Source organism: Miscanthus floridulus, chromosome 16, assembly GCF_019320115.1.
Source record: "Miscanthus floridulus cultivar M001 chromosome 16, ASM1932011v1, whole genome shotgun sequence".
Classification (NCBI taxonomy): Eukaryota; Viridiplantae; Streptophyta; class Magnoliopsida; order Poales; family Poaceae; genus Miscanthus; species Miscanthus floridulus.
The window spans coordinates 31,972,435-31,993,321 of record NC_089595.1 but is presented as its reverse complement, the minus strand read 5'-3'; the positions used below and the strand labels follow the sequence as shown (position 1 = coordinate 31,993,321).

Here is a 20,887-nt window from a genome sequence, read left to right as displayed (position 1 = left end):
CACTTCGCTTGATACTTGGTTGCCATGGGAGTGTTCGGCTGCCATTATAAGCTATGACATATTATTTTTCTCTTCCAACAAATCAGCCGTACAAATCAGCACAAGCGGCTTTACGAGCACCGAACAGAGCCTATTTCCTTGGTAGTTTTCAGACTCTCTTTTGCACTGTCGTCGTCTCTTACTGTCCTCAAAAATTTTATATTCTTGTAGTGCAACTTAATTGGTTGGAGCGGGAGTATGGTTGTGCATCCCTACCAGTTCTAGCGTTCTTCAACTCAAATTCAGATGTCTTTGTTTTTATTAATGATTAAAGAAAATCCAGACAGTTTTATATAGGTTAGATCTCGCCATTTTGCATATGCACAACATCAAGTGCATAAAGTGGCTACATAATTTCGTAGTCCTATTTGTCTTTATATATCACACTTGTGCTTCCTTTGTTCATATGCTTCGAGTGCCTTTATAGCTCCTACAGTAGTTCATAGGTTAGATGGTAATATTTTCTTTGAAGTTGCTAAACTTCTTCAGAGTGGTAAATAGTGAACACTAACTAAACTCTCGATACCCTTCATCATGCTAGTTAAAATATTCCTGTACTTCGTTGCAAAGTTTAGCAACTGAAACCCCTATGTGAACACTCGATTGCAATTGGTTTTCTTAGTAACTTGCATAAACTCAATTATCGATTTTTGGCCACGCTGAAAAGATCTTGTAGCGGGTTATCTGCATGGCAACGATGGACAGTGTTCTATGCAGCCAAGGGGCCATCAGTTTCTCTGCCAGATTGAAACCCCATCAAGGGTGTGGTCATGCAAAGCAGCATCGATTAGAGAGGAATCTCTGTATAAAAACGACGAGCACCCTATTCTATTCTTCCTCCTCGCCCCCACCGCTGCCCACTACCCCACCCAGCCTCCTTCCCCTCCCCCCTCATTCAACGGCAAGCTGTGGCCATGGGTGCCCCCGCCCCAACCTAACCCAGCCACCTCCGCTGCCACAAGGACCCGAACACCGCCCTCCAGCTATCCCCACCGCCTGGCCAGCCACCCTTCTAAGGCCGCCCGATTTGGAGACGAAGAGGGGGAGTCGTCAGATTTGGAGAAGAATAAGAGGGAGAGGAATCGAGTGTTGAGAGGGAGAGAAACAGCCAAGTGTTGTTTAGCATTTCTCATAAAAATACATATGTACATGTCATGATTGATTAGACAAAGTCTGCCTATTTCTCTTGGGTAGCCCTAGTTAGCAGCCTCCCTCCAGACATACAACTACTCTGAGAAACAACTGCCTTTTCTTTTTTTCCTTCATGGGCTTCAAATAGGGCCGATGGTTGGTGGTTCGGCCCTGGGTGCCTTTAAGCTGTTCTCTAGCAACTATCTACACTGCACAAATACTGAACCCCGATCATGATCAACTTAGATCAAAACCAGCTTCTGAATTTATCGCGTACAACAGTTTGGTTTGTATCTGCTCCTTGCTGTTCAAGAACCAAAGCAGCTGTTAGTCACGTTCTAATTAGTTCATCAAACGGAATGCACAGTAACTCATGGGTCACCAAGAAACTCTAATGTGGTTAAACTAAGCTACGAACCTTTTATAGGGGGGAAGCTTCAGAAGGTTCATGCAGGTAGCTGATGTAGGCAAGCGGTCTGCATGCTCCTCAAGTCCTGGAACACCAGCTCTACATTCAAGGGGACAAAAAAAATAAGTTAGGAGAACATTTCACCATTCCATATGGAACATAAACAAGCAGTTAGATGTAGCCAACCTCTGAATGCAAAATTTTGGTTCAAGATACTGAAATCCAAGGAGGGGACCACGAGAACATCCAGTCACAAACCTGTCCATTTAAACATCATATAAGTAAAAAAGGAGGACGTATATGTATGTATTAGTTTTAAAAAATACAACTAAAACATTTACTAGCGAGTGAGGGTAGGGGGATTCAAGCAAGTAGAAGAGACACTAACTTGAGAAATTTTTTCTGGTTGTCTGAACTTAAGCTCTTCAAGACTTCCCAAAACATCTCAATAAGCTCATGATCCTGGAAAAAGAAGCCACCACTTATCTAGGTACGAATCAACAAAAATACAACTAAAGTGTGTGCGTGCGCACTATCCACAATATTTCAGTCCTTTTAAAGCGAATAAGAGTAGTCCACACAAGTGATACAGCATTACATAAACCATGCAGACTCTCAGTCACATTTCAATAGGATTGCTAAGCTACATTGAGTGATGAAAAGATGGGCCTTGTTACATAAGAAAGCAACACATACCGGATGATATCCTGCAGAATAGTTGGTGTTCGACCGCAAGTCATCGATATCCAAGCTTTCTAAAGAGCCAGATATAAGAACCTGCAGGAGACAACACAGACAAATAAGAAAACAAGGTAGGAACATGCCATGTTAAAATACCGCTTTCTCTGAAAAAAAATCAAGCCAAAGCAGTTCACTGCAACTATAGTAGCACTATTTTTTCCCCAAAATTACACACTCCATTCAATATCACCAGAGATAGAAAGCCATGTAGTGGTAAGGTAAGTTGAAGTGTTGAATTGTTGAAGTACCTGAATTTCATGTTCATTGAACATATCAATCCAGTCTTTTGGTATAAGCTGTTGAAAACCTCTCAAAAAGTGTGTACTTTGTGCACGGATCTATGATAGAAACCAGGAAAACATTTAGCAAAGGCTTCCAATGCATCCAAATGATATGACTACAATCTTTTTACCTGGTAGTTTAACCGATGATTGGCGACAAGATGGATAAAAGTAATAACATTATCATTTGTAACACGCATGTCCCTCCCACCAGGGACAAGTTCTACTTCACATTGTTCACCATATTCATTATTTACAATAACAAAATACAGTTCCAACTCTGAGATATCACCATTGTAGTGCTGAGAATGGAAAAGAAGTGAGATCAGTAGGGGGGCAAACTGGACATTAGATTGGAATGAACTTCTCAAATTTATTTCACATCCTAGTATCCACAGCTATGAAGACACAGTACCCCCAACAACCTTCTACATCTCAATATCTGGATTACAGTATCATGTATCAAGCTGGATTCTTTCATTTTCTCAAATTTTTATTATCATTTGGTGACTGGAAAATTGTAGTGCTTTAATAAGAATATTGCAAATACTACTTCCTCTATTCCAAAATGTAGCCATTTTGGTTTTGTCCTAACTCCTAAGCCAAACTTCTCAACTTTGACCAATTTATAGAAAAATATATTAACATCTACAATATCAAATAAATGCACTATCAAGATAAATTTGATGGTGGATTTAATTAAACTAGAGAAGTTTGACTTAGCGCAAACTAAAATGATTTACATTTTGGCACAAAGTAACTAATAAGTTAGATAGTTCAATGGTTTGTGCAACATAGCAGCACCTAATTACACATCTAGAAAAAATGAATCTTTCTAACTCCAGGAACAATTATCTACTTTACACATTAATGGAAATAGGATCAAACCTTTAAAAATAGAAGATGCCGATACAATTCTGGATCCAATGAAGGAAGATCATTTAAAAAATTGTACCTGATAGATGAGTAGAAGATCAGTACAAGCTAACATCAACAAAAAAACGTGCAACACAAAGACACCCAAAGAACGAGTGAGGGAGGGAGATGAGTACTTTTGTTTCAACTTGCTCAAGAAGAACGTTGCAAACGGCAAGTCAACAAGTATGCCTTCATACATTGCCTGAAAAAACATGAACCAGTAACATCATACCCAGATCATGACTACTTAAAGAAACTATATTATAGCTAGCATCATGCAGCACCCAATACAGAAAATTGTTATATCAACTTTTGCATTGACATTTGGTCAACAAAATTTTTGAATGGCGCTACATTGAACCCTAAGAAACTAAGGGCAGCTCCAGTGTGGCGTTGAAACGAGCCGGTAAACATTGGCTTGCTTTCACATGGTTCGATTATCTAGTGTGAGTGTGAGCCAGACAACTAAAAGATCAGGTCTCTTTCTACGTGTCCGTTCCAGGCAAAGCCCATATCCACATGATGCTTCACGAAGAAAGCTGCCGGCCTGTGTGTCTGCTTGCCGGACAGGAATGAATACTATTCAGCTTGGTTCGACTCGTGTTGAGGGTCAATTTTGAGTTCTGACGTGACTGCTCTAGTATGTTTCCACCCTTGAAGCCTACAGTTTGATTTTCAACAAACACACTAGAGCTGCTCAAATAGATACTCCTACTGTTTAAACATACAAGACTTCATGGTTTTTTGTGCCTTTTAAGTCAAAAATGCAAGGCATGTATTATTACGACATTATCTCACTTGCCCAGATTACCCATCCCTTTCCATTCAAAATTTATAAATAAACATGTACACAACCATTATCTCTCTTATTCTCAAGACACTTAACACCAGGTCACTACATTCATTCTTCAAGTACTTTTCATTGTTTCCTGGGTTCCTTTAATCACCATACCCAACCCTAATGGCTAATATGTCTTACAAAACGAAAGGGAGTACCAGATTCTCAATAGCACATTTATGAAATCTTTCTCAAATATACGCAGCATATCCAAATAACTATGTGCCTAAAAGTGTGCAGGTACAAATAAGCAAGGGTAGTTTTAATTTAGGAAAATGAACTTGAAAACTGATTCTGCGAAGTAAACAATTCCAAAGAAACACCAATAGCAGATAATTAAGAATGTGCTATTGAGAATAAGAAACCCGAGTGTGTCTTTTGTTAGGTTTCATTTGCCTATCCCAACTTGCTTTGGGATTAAAAGGCCGTGTTCCGTTTGTTATTACTGCATGCCAATATACAGGGAGATGTTATGAGGATTCTGACCAGATGCTCAACCTAAAATATTCTACAAAACATGCAACTTACATGTGAAACCTACAATGGGAAAACCTCATGATTACAAAGTTTGTTTAGAACCTTGTTTTTTTTTGTTTTAATCAAATATACCTCCCAGATACACGAATCCAACATCACTGGCAAAATATCTCCCAGACCTTGAACCATCATGATCACTAGCTAAATCCAACATCACTGGCAAATGTTTACCCATGTTTTAAATGGCAGCTCTCTAACCATAGAACACTAACATGGAGAGAATATATACATGCAATTTGGGATAGGCAGATGATGATGGGATAAGTCTCATGTGTTGGCTGGTCTTTGTGGGGCTGTGCTGGTCACATGGTCCTTGTGGCTGCATGGTCTGTTTTTAGGACAGCATCTTAGACTAGAGGACAGCATCTTAGAGGACAGCATCTTAGACTAGCATCTTGGTATATGCTTGGCTGGCTAGCAGCCTATATATATGTACCCCCAACTCCTCAGGTTGGCATGGCATTTGTGTGAGAAATAAATCAGAAAATTGTCCCAACTCCTAGTGTCATCCTCTCTCGATGAGTAAGAATTCTGCTACTACCAAGAGTAAGAATTCAGCGACTAACAAGTGGTATCAGAGCCGTACTATCCTATAGCCAGAGCATCTCCTGCTCATCTCTTTTCCCAGCCGCACAACAGCCCCAGCTAGGAGCAGCAGCAGCTCCGGCCGCTCCTGCTCACTCCTCTCCCTCTGCGCAGACGAGCAGCAGCTCATCTGAAGCAGCCCTCTCCCCACGCAGCAGCCCCCCGGTAGCGCGTCATGTCCGCAGGGCAGTCTCAGCGCTCGGTCGCCTCGAGCACGCGGCGTCGGCAGGAGGCGAACTTGCCGCGGCAGAGGAACGCGAGCGAGCGGTGGCAGAGACCGCTGCGGCTGCGGCAAGGGCGTCGAGGCTGGCAACGGCGGAGCTGGCAGCAGCCAAAGCGGAGGCGGAAGCAGCGGCGGCGGCGGATGCAGCGCGTGCGGCGGCAGCAGAGGTCGAGGCCCTGCGCGGCAGCATCAGCAGCTCCGTTTCTGCTGACGACAGCGCCGACGTGGACCTCGAGTTGCTGGGGAGGGAGACAGGACGAGCGCGGGCGGCGCAGTGGGCAGCCGCGCACGCCCACGAGCGCAGCGGTAGCCCCGACAGGCGCGGACGCGCCGGTGGCGCTCCTGGAGGAGGCGCGCACGGCGACGGTGGCGGACGGGTCGATAGAGAGCACGGCCTTCACAGGCAACGTGGCTCTCTCTCCCCGGATCGGTACCGTGGTTACCACGGGCTCCAGGCTGTCGTCAGGGACGTCGGCCCCGGCGGTGGGTGGCCTACCCTCACCAAGACCAACTACGTCGAGTGGGATGCGGTGATGAGGGTAAAGCTCCAGGTGCGGCACATGTGGGAGGCAGTCCGGTACGGCGACGTCGACTACGACCTAGATCGACGGGCGCTGGATGCCCTCATCGTTGTAATCCCGCCCGAGATGCAGTTCTCGCTTACCAACAGGCGGACTGCCAAGGAGGCTTGGGACGCCATCGCTGCAGCACACATCGGCAGCGACCGCGCCCGCAAGTCCACACTGCAGGAGTGGGAGAACCTGGCCTTCAAGCCAGGTGAGGACGTTGATGACTTCGCTCTCCGTCTCAACACTCTGTTGCAGAAGATGGTGCAGTTCGGCGATGACACCTACGGCGAGGAGCTGTCGAAAAGCTCTTCCGCTGCGTCCCCGAGAAGTACAAGCAGATGGCTCGCTCGATCGAGTCTCTGCTGGATCTCTCCACGATGTCGATCGAGGAGGCGATAGGTCGCCTCAAGGTCGTCGACAGCGATGAGCCACAGTCCCTGTCGGGGCCCATCATCACTGGCGGGAAGCTCCTCACTCGGGAGCAGTGGCTTGCCAGCCAAGGTGACCGGAAGAAGGGGGAGCCTTCTTCCGTGACAGGCAGCCGCAAGCGTGGCAAGCCGCGCAAGGCGCGCAGGGACGCCCAGGCCGGGGCGCGAGGACGTGCCGAGGGTGATGCCCGCGGAGGCGCCCAGGGCGGCGCCACCGGCAGGCACAAGCCAGCACGAGACGACGCCTGGCCAAGGACTGTCGACAGCCACGACGCGGCCGGGCCCACGTCGCACAGGCGGAGGAGCCGGCTCTGTTCATGGCACATGCAAGCATCGAGCTACCTCCAACGGCATCGGCCGCAGCGGCTCTCCTCCACCTTGACGAGCCAAAAGCACACGCCCTCCTCGGCGACGGCTCCGGCAATGACAAGACTGACAGGTGGTGCCTCAACACCGGCGCCACCCATCACATGACCGGTCGACGGGAGTTCTTCACCGAGCTTGACTCTAGCGTCCGAGGCTCCGTCAAGTTTGGGGATGCCTCCGGCGTGGAGATCAAGGGCGTCGGCTCCGTCATCTTCACCGCCGTGTCTGGTGAGCATAGGCTGCTCACCGGAGTCTACTACATCCCCGCGTTGAGAAACTCCATCATCAGCTTGGGACAGCTGGATGAGAACGATTCGCGCGTGGTGGTTGAGGATGGAGTCATGAGGATTTGGGATCGCCGTCGCCGCCTTCTCGCCAAGGTATCCAGAAGCGCAAATCGACTCTACGTCCTTAACGTGCAGGTGGCACAACCCCTCTGTCTCGCTGCTCGTCGGGATGACGAGGCGTGGCAGTGGCATGAGCGCTTCGGGCACCTTCACTTCCAGGCCCTGAAGCGGCTCAGTGCCACGGAGATGGTGCGAGGCCTGCCGTGCCTCGACCATGTGGAGTAGCTCTGCGACGTCTGCATGTTGACGAAGCAGAGGTGACTCCCCTTTCCCCAGCGGACGAGCTTTCGAGCCAAGGAGAGGCTCGAGCTTGTGCACGGGGACTTGTGTGGCCCGGTGACACCAGCCACACCGGGAGGACGACGCTACTTCCTGCTGCTCATCGACGACCTCTCCCGCTACATGTGGGTGATGGTCCTCGGCAGCAAGGGAGAGGCTGCGGACGCCATCAGGCGCTCGCAGGCTGCTGCGGAGGCGGAGTGCGGCCGCAAGCTGCGCGTGCTGCGCACCGACAACGGCGGCGAATTCACGGCGGCTGAATTCGCGTCGTACTGCGCTGATGAGGGCATTCAGCGCCACTACTCCGCGCCATACAGCCCGCAGCAAAACGGCGTCGTCGAGCGGCGAACCAGACGGTTGTGGGGATGGCTCGGGCCCTTCTCAAGCAGAGGGAGATGCCGGCTGTCTTCTAGGGAGAGGCGGTGGTGGCGGCCATCTACATCCTCAACCGCTCGCCTACCAAGGCGCTCGACGGCAGGACGTCGTACGAGGCTTGGCATGGGCGCAAGCCGGCGGTCTCCCACTTGCGGGTCTTCGGCTACCTCGCGTTTGCCAAGGAGCTTGGCCACATCAGCAAGCTCGACGACAGGAGCACTCCGAGAGTGTTCATCGGCTACGCGGAGGGCTCGAAGGCCTACCGCATCCTCGACCCGAAGGCAGCGTGTGCGCACGGCGCGCGACGTTGTGTTCGACGAAAGGGCGAGGATGGGCGTGGGACAAGGCGGTGGACTACGGCTCGGCTCCGACGTACGACGACTTCACTGTCGAGTACGTCCACTTCGAGGGAACTGGGGGAGTAGACAGCTCTTCTTCAGCGAGCGCGTCTACCCCAGTCCCCGAGCCTTCACCGGCCCCGACGCCTGCTACTCCGACAGCACCACGCTCTCCAGCCAGGACCTCGGCTGCGATGAGTCCTTCGCCGGCTCCACCACAGCCGGCACCGCCACGCACTCCAGCACCGACAGGCACCTCTCCGGGCACGTCTACTCCAACACCAGCTCGTGTCGAGCACAGCCCGGTTGAGCTCGCTACTCCGCTCTCTCACGACGAGGAGCGCATCGACGCGTACCACGACGGCGAGCCGTTGCGGTACCGTATGATGGAGAACCTTCTCGGCGACCAGCCGGTGCCGGGACCGGTGCCTCACGACCTGGAGGCGCAGTTGCACCTTGCGTGTGACGACGGCGAGCCACGGTCGTTTGCAGAGGCCGAGAGACACGCGGCATGGCGCGCCGCGATGCAGTTGGAGATGGATGCGGTCGAGAAGAACCGCACCTGGGAGCTTGCTGACCTTCCTCGTGGTCACCGCGCAATCACCCTTAAGTGGGTGTACAAGCTGAAGAGGGATGAAGTCGGCGCCATCGTCAAGCACAAGGCTCGCTTGGTGGCACGAGGTTTCGTGCAGCAGAAGGGGGTCGACTTCGACGACGCTTTTGCTCCCGTGGCACAGATGGAGTCCGTGCGACTCCTCCTTGCGCTAGCTGCCCAGGAGGGCTGGCGTGTTCATCACATGGACGTCAAGTCGGAGTTCCTTAATGGCGACTTGAAGGAGGAGGTCTACGTGCACCAACCGCCGGGATTTGCGATCCCCGGCAAGGAGGGCAAGGTGCTCCGCCTGCGCAAGGCCCTCTATGGCTTGCGACAGGCACCGAGGGCGTGGAATGCCAAGTTGGATTCCACGCTAAAGAGGATGGGCTTCGAGCAAAGCCCGCACGAGGCGGCCATGTACCGACGGGGCAGTGGAGGAAAGGCTCTGCTGGTGGGTGTCTACGTCGACGACTTGGTGATCACCGGCACCAAGGATGCGGAGGTGGCGGCATTCAAGGAAGAGATGAAGGCCACCTTCCAAATGAGTGACCTGGGGCCTCTCTCTTTCTACCTGGGAATCGAGGTGCACCAGGATGACTCCAGGATCACGCTTCGACAGACCGCCTACGCCAAGCGCGTCGTTGAGCTAGCTGGGCTCACCGACTGCAACCCAGCTCTCACTCCGATGGAGGAGAGGCTGAAGCTGAGCCACGATAGCACGACAGAGGAGGTGGACGCTACGCAGTACCGGCGTCTTGTGGGGAGCCTTCGCTACCTCGCCCACACACAGCCGGACTTGGCATTCTCCGTCGGCTACGTTAGTCGGTTCATGCAGCGACCGACGACGGAGCACCAGCAGGCTGTGAAGAGGATCATCCGCTACGTTGCGGGGACTCTCGATCACGGCCTCTACTACCCTAGGTGCCCTGGGGCGGCACACTTCATCGGGTACAGCGACAGCGACCACGCCGGCGACATCGACACCAGCAAGAGCACGAGCGGGATCCTCTTCTTCCTCGGCAAGTGCCTCATTAGCTGGCAGTCGGTCAAGCAGCAGGTGGTGGCCCTGTCCAGCTGCGAGGCCGAGTACATAGCGGCCTCCACCGCTTCGACTCAGGTGCTCTGGCTCGCTCGACTGCTCGGTGATCTCCTCGGCAGAGACACTAGAGCGGTGGAGCTCAGGGTGGACAGCAAGTCCGCTCTGGCCCTGGCAAAGAACCCCGTGTTCCATGAACGCAGCAAGCACATCCGAGTGAGGTACCACTTCATCCGAGGCTGTTTGGAGGAAGGGAGCATCAAGGCGAGCTACATCAACACCAAGGACCAGCTTGCGAACCTGCTCACCAAGCCCCTTGGGAGGATCAAGTTCCTTGAGCTCTGCTCCAGGACCGGGATGATTCAATTTTCCCACAAGACGACGCACAAGACTTAGGGGGAGAATGATGGGATAAGTCTCATGTGTTGGCTGGTCTTTGTGGGGCTGTGCTGGTCACATGGTCCTTGTGGCTGCATGGTCTGTTTTTAGGACAGCATCTTAGACTAGAGGACAGCATCTTAGACTAGCATCTTGGCATATGCTTGACTGGCTAGCAGCCTTTATATATGTACCCCCAACCCCTCAGGTTGGCATGGCATTTGTGTGAGAAATAAACCAGAAAATTGTCCCAACTCCTAGTGTTATCCTCTCTCGATGAGAGTAAGAATTCTGCTACTACCAAGAGTAAGAATTCAGCGACTAACAGATGAAACCCAACAAAGTTCACATGGAGAGAATCATAAACAGCTTATACTGCACAACATATACTCCAATTTAGGATATGACCTCGGAAAATTCTGGAACTCCAGCAATGAAAATTTGAAATAATCAAACCATATTTTGGATGCCAACCTAAGTCTTAGGGAACGCCACAAGTTAATTTAAACTAAGGGCCTGTATCGCAAGCTCCAGATCCAACTCCTTGGTGCTGGGCATCCTTAAAAAATCTTGATTTTGATTCCATTTTAAACTAAGAGTAAAGGCTCAAACCACTTCATTTTAGGCCACAAACCCCAGATTATGCAAGAATCTAGGAGCTAGATCAAGTATCTGCTTAGCAATGGGAAAAAGGGACATGGTCAAAGTACCTTCCCAAGTAGACTTCCAAGAAAATGGAAATATTGCAGGTGTAGTTCATGAACCAATCCTGATCCTGGATTTGGGTACAAAAGATGATCAGCCGTCTCCTACAAAAGGAAAATCAAGTATTCCAAAAGAAGCACGTGAGTTCTCATCCAAACTGTAAAGCAATACTTACAAGGATATAATAGCTATTCCACCAGAGCAATTGTGTTTGTGACATCAAAATAAATATATTGTGAACCAGCATTCTACTAACTTAGTAACATGTGTTAGGTAGGACACACAAAAATAATGGCCATTACTGCTGCAATGATACCATTGCACTGGATGAATGAGATCAACCAAAAAAGCAGATACCTTAAAGAGACCGTACTGCACATCAAAAGCCGCTCGAGTAATATTTTCCATGAAATCCTTGAAAATCCCACCGCCATCGATTCCAGCCTCTTCCTCACCATGCTCATTAATAAATGAAACTCGAATCTACATACATCAAGAAGTTTGAAGTATCATATGATATTAGCACTTTAGCAGAATATGTGTCATGTGTTAAACCCATGAGGAAAGATAAGAGAGTATCATCATACCGGTCCTTTGAGATCTTCTTCAGAAAGCAAACTTAGCTGATCAAAAGCATCTTCCAGAAGTCGATTTCTTCTTATTTTGAACCGTTGTCTTGTCAATGCAGAATGCGATGTTGATTGTCTAGAACTCGTTAATTGGGACTGTTCACAGAAAGTGAAAAAAAATTAAGACATTGTCTAAAAGATGAACCACATCCGTCCCCAAAAGAATGCAATTCTAGAACAGTGTCGTGTTCTAGTATATCAAGTTTGACCAATTATAGATAAAAAATTATAAATATTTATAGTATCAAATTAATACCATTAGATTAATTACGAAATGTATTTTTATAATAAATTCATTTAGAGCCATAAATGTGAATACCATTCACTAGAAACTTAGTCAAACATGAATCATTTTTCGTGGCACGCAACCCATAGTTACATTCTTTCACGGACGGAGGTAGTATCAATCTTATTTGGGAACATCTCAGCTCAAAATAGTTTAATGATTGCAAATTGGTCAACACCATAGCTACATGCTTCTCAAAAAAATTGAAAAACGATGCATTAGCCTATAAGTGAGTTTATGCCACACGCCTCATGGAGCAAATCAATCCCATCATTGAACAAAAAAGAAAATTTTCAGAAGCAATAGGTGTAAACAGTGTTTTTAAAAAAGTGCTATTCCAGCTGTTTTTTCCTCACAAACAGTATGAAGTTTACTCCTGAATTTTATTATCTGTGCATTCTTTTCTCCACTTTATTTAAGCTGCTAGCTATGGTTTTCAAGCAATTTGTAACAATTATACTATTTGAACCAGTACGCACCTGTATTATTCAGCACTATTTAAACGATAAATTAGCAATAGCTTACAGTGAATATTTTGACTCGACTGGTAAACGGAGCCAAAAAAGGAGCAAGCTTTATGATCTCTGATGCTCGAGTATTACCAAGTATCGCCTGAAAAACACATGCATAATCATAGAAGAATGAACACATGAAAGACATTTCAATTAATCCAAAACAGCATAGGCATTCATACCTGAGACACAAAATTTTCGCTTGTTGCTTCTTGAGAATAGAAATCACTTGCAGAAGTGAATGGGAGTCGGCTGTTCCAATCTTGCAACTGCAATGAGATAGCACTTAAATTAACCTAATGAACTATATCTGATAATTAAGTAATATATGGAGTAGCTGCATGTTGTAATCAGAAGAGACATAAAACAGCAATAGTCAACGGAAACCACTCACAGAAAGACAGAATTCATATGAATAAACAAGAAATGACTGCAAAACAAATAAGACTAATGCTCAAATATTAGTCTTGTAACTGAAGAACCATCATTTGGCCCTGGATAAAGCTACAAACAGAAATTCAGGGCACAGCATCGGGTTCATGATGTTTTTCCGGTAAGGCGACAACCAACCACGTGTGCACTACCCAAAGAAACACCAGTAATCCAGTATGCATACAGTATCATTGGAATTTTCTCAACACTCAATAAATAAGAATGATACAAAGTCCTTACAACAAAAAAGAAACACAACCTGCCCAAAACCAGAATTCAAAGAAATCAATAGAAGAAATAATAACATGGTATCAATACAAGATTACTAACCTGTGTGAGTAGTTCAGACAACCCAGCCCTAGCTCTGGTCTTGACATTCTCCACTGACAACTTTTTAAGGCCTGAAGTGTCGGGTGACACTTTCTGAGTAGAAGAGGATGGAATAACCCACAGAAGTTGCCATAATGCCTGCAGATTGATATAGTACTCAATTGAAACCAACAACAAACACTCAATATTATAGGACAGCAAATCGCAGTTGAAACAATAGTTATGATGTATGCACTTCTTTTTGACAGTTTCGGAACATGACACTATTTTTCTTCAAATTTTTATAAGCATATTAGTTAACAAGTACAAGCCAGGAATGGAAATTTGTATCCCAGTCAGAATTACTACAGGGATTAGGCATGCTTGAAAACACAGCTATGATTAAAAAAAACTGTATGTTCAACACAGCACGAGAATGGCTTATGATAACACAATAATAATAGCACTGTGTTATTATACCTGCTTTAAAATGGGAACCAAGGACTTCAAATCTTTAAGGGAAAGGGGTTTCTCCTGTTCATAGAACTCCCCATTATCAATGATCTTCAACATGTGCCTGATATGAGGAGCAAAGACAAAGCATCATAAGCATCTGGGGAAAGACATCGCACTTTTACTTATTCCAATAACTTGACAAAATAAGCTGTTAGAAAAAAGGAGATTATTGGCTAACAAAAGTTTAACAGAAAGGGGGGGAAACTGCCTTACTTGTATATGGGACAGAATACAGACATGGGAAGGAGCCAACCAGGAGCATCAGCAGGTAATGAAGATGCAAACTTCGAAAAAAATGGCCATCTTCGGTTTGCATGGCACCGTTTTATAAAGTTCCATAGTGCAGGAACAATTTCAGTCCGGTAGGCCAGTACAGTCATAATTCGCTCTAGAGGGAATGTATTGAATGTGACATGAAGAAAAGCACAAATAGATCCTACAGCATCCACTTCAGCATCTGATGGTCCAGAAAGATCAGAATCATTTGTGCTTAATGTACCTCTGAAGAGGGCATTCACCTATGAATTATACAACCTATGGTCAAACAGGATATAAAAGAATAAGCCCAATGGGTCATGAAGAGGAAGAACATCAATGGTTGTTTAGGATTCGTACCAAATGTTGAAGTAGCTTTGAATCAATTGCTGCAGTTATCTGTCTTTCCAAATCAACATCAAGATTAATTTTAACATCGACATCCATGGGCATCTCATCATCGTCATCCGCTCCTGTACATATTAAAGAAAAATCTTGTATTAGAAATTTAGAGTTTATCATCTTATTCAGATCCTTTGATTCAGCTTAACCTTATTAATTTGACTGTTATGCAAGAGCTAGATCCCACAGGGAACCTAGTCCTAGTTCAAATCCTAGTGATTGCCTTAATAGGTATGATTTGAAAAGCTATGTACATGTTACGCACAGATGGAAAGGGATTAGGCCCTGTTCAGATAAGGGGGGATTGCTCTAAAAACTTTCAGGATTTACTTTCAAATGTCAAAGTAGTCCTCCATGCAAATAAACCCTAACTGACTGAATAGTTATTTCCTCTCAGATGGTTCACTTGCTCGTCAAATTTAAATCTTTCTTTAAGATCCATGTCTATCAAGGCCAAAGGCATTCAAATTCCAACCCTAGAGCTGTGGCCATGAAGGATAAATACTCTCTAGCTTCTTCATTTGCTAGTTTATTAGTTGCAGGCTGTTGCTGATTTGTCGCAATCATGAATCCTTGTGTAAATTCGGCCAGTGAAGTGAATAGTCTTTAAATATATGTCCATTAAAATGTTCGTTGCAAAACCTATGTTTCATGTAAAATGAACTGAATTGCAAGCTTTTACACTACCAGAGCTTCACAAGGGCCTTCAATAAAACTGAATGATAACAAAATAAGGCCGCAAAAACACAGAGTACTAAGCTATGCCACCAAAAAAATAGAACCCTAGGAGGAACTAGGTGGCATTTTACTAAGAAGAAAATAGGCACCCAAAGTCACCTCGACGAGGACTTGCCCCTAGGTGGTCTGGGCATACATCCAGACACACAACCAACTGAGCTAGCTCAGCTTCCTTGATATTTGTTTTCTAGAAAACACAGGAAAGCTGCATTTCTTTGCATTAAGAAGAAAAGGGCCGAGAACCCATACAAACACACGCAACACACCAACACAAAAATAGCTTCCTTGCTGGCATGTAACTTACTTTCAGTAGGTGTTGTGACTGCTGGCAACGTATCCAACAACGAGGTAGAAACAGCAGTGATGTCAGCCGCCTGGTTTGGAAAGAGTATACATGGAAAATAATTAAAAACAAATAAATTACAATTGTGGACAATGAAAAACTAGCATGCATGGGTTTGCCATCACAAAAGAAAAAAGATCTTAAGAAGCATTAAGGAGGGAGGAATAAATACACAGCTAAGATAGCATAGCTCACATAACCTACATAGTATTCAAGAAAAAACATATAACCTACATACAACATGGAAAGAGGCTCTTCAAAAGTATGAAAATTAGATTCCACAGTTTCCTATTTATTTTAGCTGCACTGGAGTCATGTACTGAAACTAAAACTCCTTATGTTGTGCTAAGATTTAGAGGCACTCTTTTTCACATCCAAGGAGAACATTTGCTGTCTCAACTGAATAAATCAATACACTAGCAGCAATCAAGAATGTCAACAAAATGAAATAAAAGCTAGTTTACCATGTACCCATGAAATTAGACCAAATCCACAGGAATATGAACATTGTTTTTCAAACAGGACACTGAGTCAAGATTGAAGAATGGTAAAGATATCCGACTCCCAAGAAGCTAATCAGCTAGCTTAGACTCCAAATAAGCAAAAGGGGAAACAAGCTTACATAAGAAATAATAGAAGAATACATCTAAGAGTTTGCAAGTAGCATAATTGATCAAGTAGCCCAAGGGGTGAGAAGACAACCTGCTTGACATAGATAATTGGACCTAAATCTTACTTATCTGAACACATGGACTTAAAAGCTACTTTGGACCTTGGAATAACAACATAAATGCCAGTTTTCACAACATAAAACAACTTTTGGTGGTTAAACAAAATGCTGTAGAAACCCAGGAGGTAGAAGAAGAAAACCTACTGAATCAGAAGCAACCTTTGCATCAGACAAAATCCAGGTCGCAGCTTCAAGAACATTTGCAAGGACACACGCATATCCTGGATGATTAGCTGATATATCGTTTGGAAGGACATCAGCAAGACTGGGCAAAATGCAAGCTATTTGATGGATATAATATTTGCTGAGCCCGTTAACTGAGAAAACCTGAAGTATAAAGAGCAAGCACATCAGATATATTACCATTGAAATAATTGGTGAAGGAACTTAATTCCTCAAAGAATTTTTTCTTCCAGAAATATTGGTTATAGAGATTAATATTGTAGTATGACTTTAGACTCCAGAATAACAAATATAATATAGGTGAGACGATACTGAGAAAAATGTATTGCAATTTCTATGTTTGGCAGTCATTGGAAATATTCCAAAAAAAAAAGACCAAACAAAGATATTAAGCGAAACGCTGACCTTCTTGAGGTGTGGTAAACGATGCCATAGAAAAGGGATGGACAGAAGCTGAGACGAGAAACTCCATCTTGGATCCACTTTCAGACAACAACAGGGATGATGGCCAACATGTGAAGCAACAAGCATGAGAACTTGCTCCAGCTCCAGCACAGATGCACTATCAAAATGCCCAGAATTTCTGACCTTATGCTGAATCATAATCATATAGATCAGAAAAAACTATATAACAAATCATTGTAGCAATAGCATTATTACAGTAAACTTCATGTATCATCTACCAGACAAATGATTTTTTTTTCTTAGAACCTATCAGACAAATAAATGACAACACGGTTTGCCTAAAAAGTGAACCTGGCTGATACGCATGATTTCAAACAGTTACATGGGTGCCACGTGCCTTAGGTGTTGCAGAAATAAACAAGATGTTTCATTTTCAAGAAAGGGGGTTGTTTCCTAAAAGAAATTAGCAGTTACATACCAATAGAGAGAAGGAACTAGAGGCATGTACAATCAAGTAAGCGCCAATTATCAGGGTCAAGTGAACTAAAAATATCCAAACGGATGTCAAAGAGCAAATAGAAGACCAAAGCACAGAAACAGAACTTACCGGTACAGATACGATAATGCCACGGAATAAGCAATAGATCTTTCTCTGCTGAAGATAACCAACTACTTTGCAGCTCCAAGGAAATTTTGGATTTATCAAGCAACCTACAGTTTCCAGTAATGAGACAGAAGGCACTGATGTGCTTCCAGGTGTTGTCAAAAGTTGGCTGCCCCAATCATGCCTGCCAAAACATAAAACCATGTCACAAGCTATGTTGTTAACTTCTGTTGCAGGAAGGCTGCACATGTACAGTGGGGGAGAATCTCCATTAAAAACACAAGATGATAGTTTTAAACATGTGATCGCAAAGAAGAATAAATTCCAAAACAGCTTTGCATGGTTGAACTTACCTCTTTTGATAGACTGCTTGCACGCAGATGAGGGCAATTTTTTTTACTCTGTGAGCAACGAGAGGTTGCAGTGAGGAGCCATTCACACCAGTAAAGAGAGTTACAACATCTCCTGCAACAGGAGAAAATACCATTATAGCTAATGCTACAGAAACAAGGAAAACAAATATGGAACATCAAGATGAAAAGATTGTGCCCAAGTCAAATGCAAGTCGTAACAAATATTAAACTAACTAGAAACCTCTAACGCTCAAAGAGTTCAAAAATGCAAATAACATAATCAAATAAGAAAGTTCAGAGAAATTAACTTTCATATCATTGATTAATGTTACTTGAAAAAAAACACACAAAAACAGAAGATCATTTTTTACATACAGAATCAAGGGGACACTAAACATTGCTCTGAATGAGGTTGTAAGTGGATGACAAAGTAACAGAATCAAATAGGTATAAGATAATAATTAATAAAATTAACTCATGTCTGAGAAATGTATATACAGTCAATGCCTAGAGAGTCCACATATGAGGGTAAAAGGGCGGAGGGCGTAATATTTTTACAGGCGCACAAGTGTTAGCTAATACTCCCTCCGTCCAGGATTTACAGGCGCACAAGCGATTTTAGTCAAGACCAAGGAGAAATTAACTACCCTTAATTCACCAGCTCCAAATGCTGATAAATCCTTCATTTTCCACACTGCATGCCCCGCATGCCGCACGTTCCAACTCCCCACATGGCCGCATGCATACGCTCTCCTGGAACGCCCACGCTGCATGCCCCGCATGCCACACGTTCCAACTCCCCGCATGGCTGCATGCATACGCTCCCCCAGAACGCACGTGCCTGCGCTCTCCTGCGACTCCCAGGCCCAGCGCGTCGCAGTAACTCCCGCACGGGAAGACTGGACGTGAGCGACAACACCAGGGCATGCAACAACTTGGCGCCTGTGAATCTCGGAAGCTTTTCCAGACCCAGCGCGTTTCTAAATCCCGGACAGAGGGAGTAAAATTTAAACAGACATCATATTTATGTCAAGGTTTGACAGAAAATTAACCCAGAGCGGTTCAAGGGAGCAAATTCCTCTCAGCTAGCATTCAACGTATATATTTATTTGAATCAGCTCTTCCAAATTAATCTTCAAATGTACCATCTGATCAGGAAAATCGACCTCAATTGAGATGTATCCTCTTCTACCCTTTCAAGATTTCTCATGAGTACATCAAAATCAGAAGTATAGCACATATCTGAATGCCTTAATTGTCTTTTTCCTTTCCTGGTCCTTATATTACAATACTACTTCAATAGTAACTGGTTCGATACTTGATGTCCTTAAAATTCGTTATGTTACATTATATAAACAAGATGCACCTCCAAACTTTCAATTTTGGCAAGGGGCAATCTAAGCTCAGCAACAAAATATATGCATACAATAGCAAAAAGAAGAGGAACATCGTTAAATAATATTATGATACTTACCACCTTGTTTAACATATTGCAGCAGCAAGTTGCAGACTTGACAAAGTATAGCTATGTCATTGTCTTCATTTGCGTTGAAGAAAAACAGTAATTGTCGAAGAAAGTCAGAATTAGTGCCGAAGTTGTTCCTGATTCAGTAGCAAAAGTAATCAGAGAGCTTGACAGTGAAAGGGGTATGATATCTTTAAGGTTAGGTAATGATTACCAATCTATCCTCTCACAATGCTCCCCAAAAGTTGAGCAAAAATTCTTCCGAACCTCTGAGTGTGCCAATTCCAAAGCCTTCTTCCCTCTGAAGAATTTCTGCAGCTTATAATTAGTCAAGTTCCATTTTTTGTGAACTAATAAAGTATGGGTACGTCAGCTAATATGCACGACGACTGCTGGAATGGTAATTCCACTCATAAGCACCTACACTATACTGAGGAGGTCCACCATGGCAAACAAAACCAAGTAACTGCAATAAACGCCTTGCCAGCTCATAGCATTGCACGTGGCCTAACCCATAAAAGCAAAGGTGAGGACTTTCCCCCACCTTGTAACGTCTTCCCCCACTTTGTATAACCTCCTAAAAAGCCAAAAAGGGAATCAAGAAAAAATCCCGTCATTATATTAATCCACACACACGAAACTACAAGACGGGTAGCCGAATACATGCACGAACATCCCACTCCACTCGCCTAATCAAACCCAGCAAACCAAATGGAAACCGACAGAATTTCTCTGGCAATTTGGCAGACACCACACCCCTGATTTCCCCAAGTTCCCGCCTAATGTGCAGAAATAGATCAAACAACCATCACATGTGATTCTGTAAACTATCATAACTTGCATCGACAGACAGCATGAACACACTACTCCATCCCATTTGCGACATCTCATCACACAACCAGAAAAGGAAAAGAAGCCAATGTAGGAGTATATCCTAATTCAATTTAGCGGTCCATCATAATGCCGAGAAGCCTACGGCTATATCTAACACATAACCGGTCTTCTGCAAAACTAAACCAGCTGAATCATGACCATTCACAGCCGCGGAAAAGCCCATAGTTGGATCTCAGAGCTCATGACACTACCGAGAGCAGAGGTAGCTAAACCCCAGCCCCATCGCACTGCCCCAACGCATACTCCGAGCACCCTGCGCGAGTCGTGAACAGACCTGGATATTCGTGGCGGAGCTGTTCTGGAGGCGGAGGCCCTGGCGCCGGCGCCGCTCCTCGCGCGTCTGCTCGAGCAGCACCTTGCGGTCCCGCTCCTTGTTGCTCCGCCCGCCGAGATCGACCCGCCGCCGCGCCGACGAGTCACCCGAGAAGAACATCGCCGCCTCCTTCACCTGCCTGCACCCACGCCCGCGCCGACGCCCCCCACACCGACCACCGAAATAAGAATCAGCAGAAAATCCCAGCAAAAAATCGTGGGGAAAAAAAAGGGGAACTTGGGCCGGTCGGATCGTAGTACCTGAACGAGGCTCCGGGCGCGATCGGAGAGGCGCTAGGGTTTGGGGAGCGGGGGATGGGGCGAGCGAGGGTCGGCGACGAGACGAGACACGCAGAGGGACTCGGGGAAGGGGAAAGAGGAGTCGAGACGGTGGGGGCGGG

General features: G+C 45.5%; 1 protein-coding gene across 1 annotated transcript; it reads right to left on the bottom strand.

Annotated features, from left to right (window-relative positions):
- Nucleotides 1–1,142: 1,142 nt before the first annotated feature.
- LOC136511974 (E3 ubiquitin-protein ligase UPL6-like) lies at nucleotides 1,143–20,887 on the bottom strand. Its single transcript, XM_066505977.1, has 27 exons — nucleotides 20,748–20,887; nucleotides 20,449–20,626; nucleotides 19,495–19,592; nucleotides 19,290–19,417; nucleotides 17,816–17,927; nucleotides 17,466–17,646; nucleotides 16,859–17,047; nucleotides 16,415–16,597; nucleotides 15,502–15,571; nucleotides 14,418–14,530; nucleotides 14,016–14,320; nucleotides 13,767–13,863; nucleotides 13,308–13,445; nucleotides 12,728–12,814; nucleotides 12,559–12,645; nucleotides 11,706–11,843; nucleotides 11,476–11,601; nucleotides 11,124–11,222; nucleotides 3,654–3,721; nucleotides 3,490–3,556; nucleotides 2,733–2,903; nucleotides 2,569–2,658; nucleotides 2,276–2,356; nucleotides 1,968–2,041; nucleotides 1,766–1,837; nucleotides 1,589–1,678; nucleotides 1,143–1,474 (listed from the first exon to the last, which is right to left on the bottom strand). Exons 2-27 carry the CDS (start codon nucleotides 20,605–20,607, stop codon nucleotides 1,408–1,410), a joined length of 3,090 nt encoding a protein of 1,029 aa, XP_066362074.1. The 5' UTR covers nucleotides 20,608–20,626; nucleotides 20,748–20,887; the 3' UTR covers nucleotides 1,143–1,407.

Excerpts from the sequence above, each read along its gene's own strand:
- LOC136511974 (XM_066505977.1), bottom strand. The coding sequence starts at position 20,607 with ATGTTCTTCTCGGGTGACTCGTCGGCGCGGCGGCGGGTCGATCTCGGC. Across the intron at positions 17,647-17,815 it reads CAAGCAGTCTATCAAAAGAG|GCATGATTGGGGCAGCCAAC; the intron begins GTAAGTTCAACC and ends ATGTTTTGGCAG. Across the intron at positions 15,572-16,414 it reads CAAAGGTTGCTTCTGATTCA|GCGGCTGACATCACTGCTGT; the intron begins GTAGGTTTTCTT and ends TTTCCAAACCAG.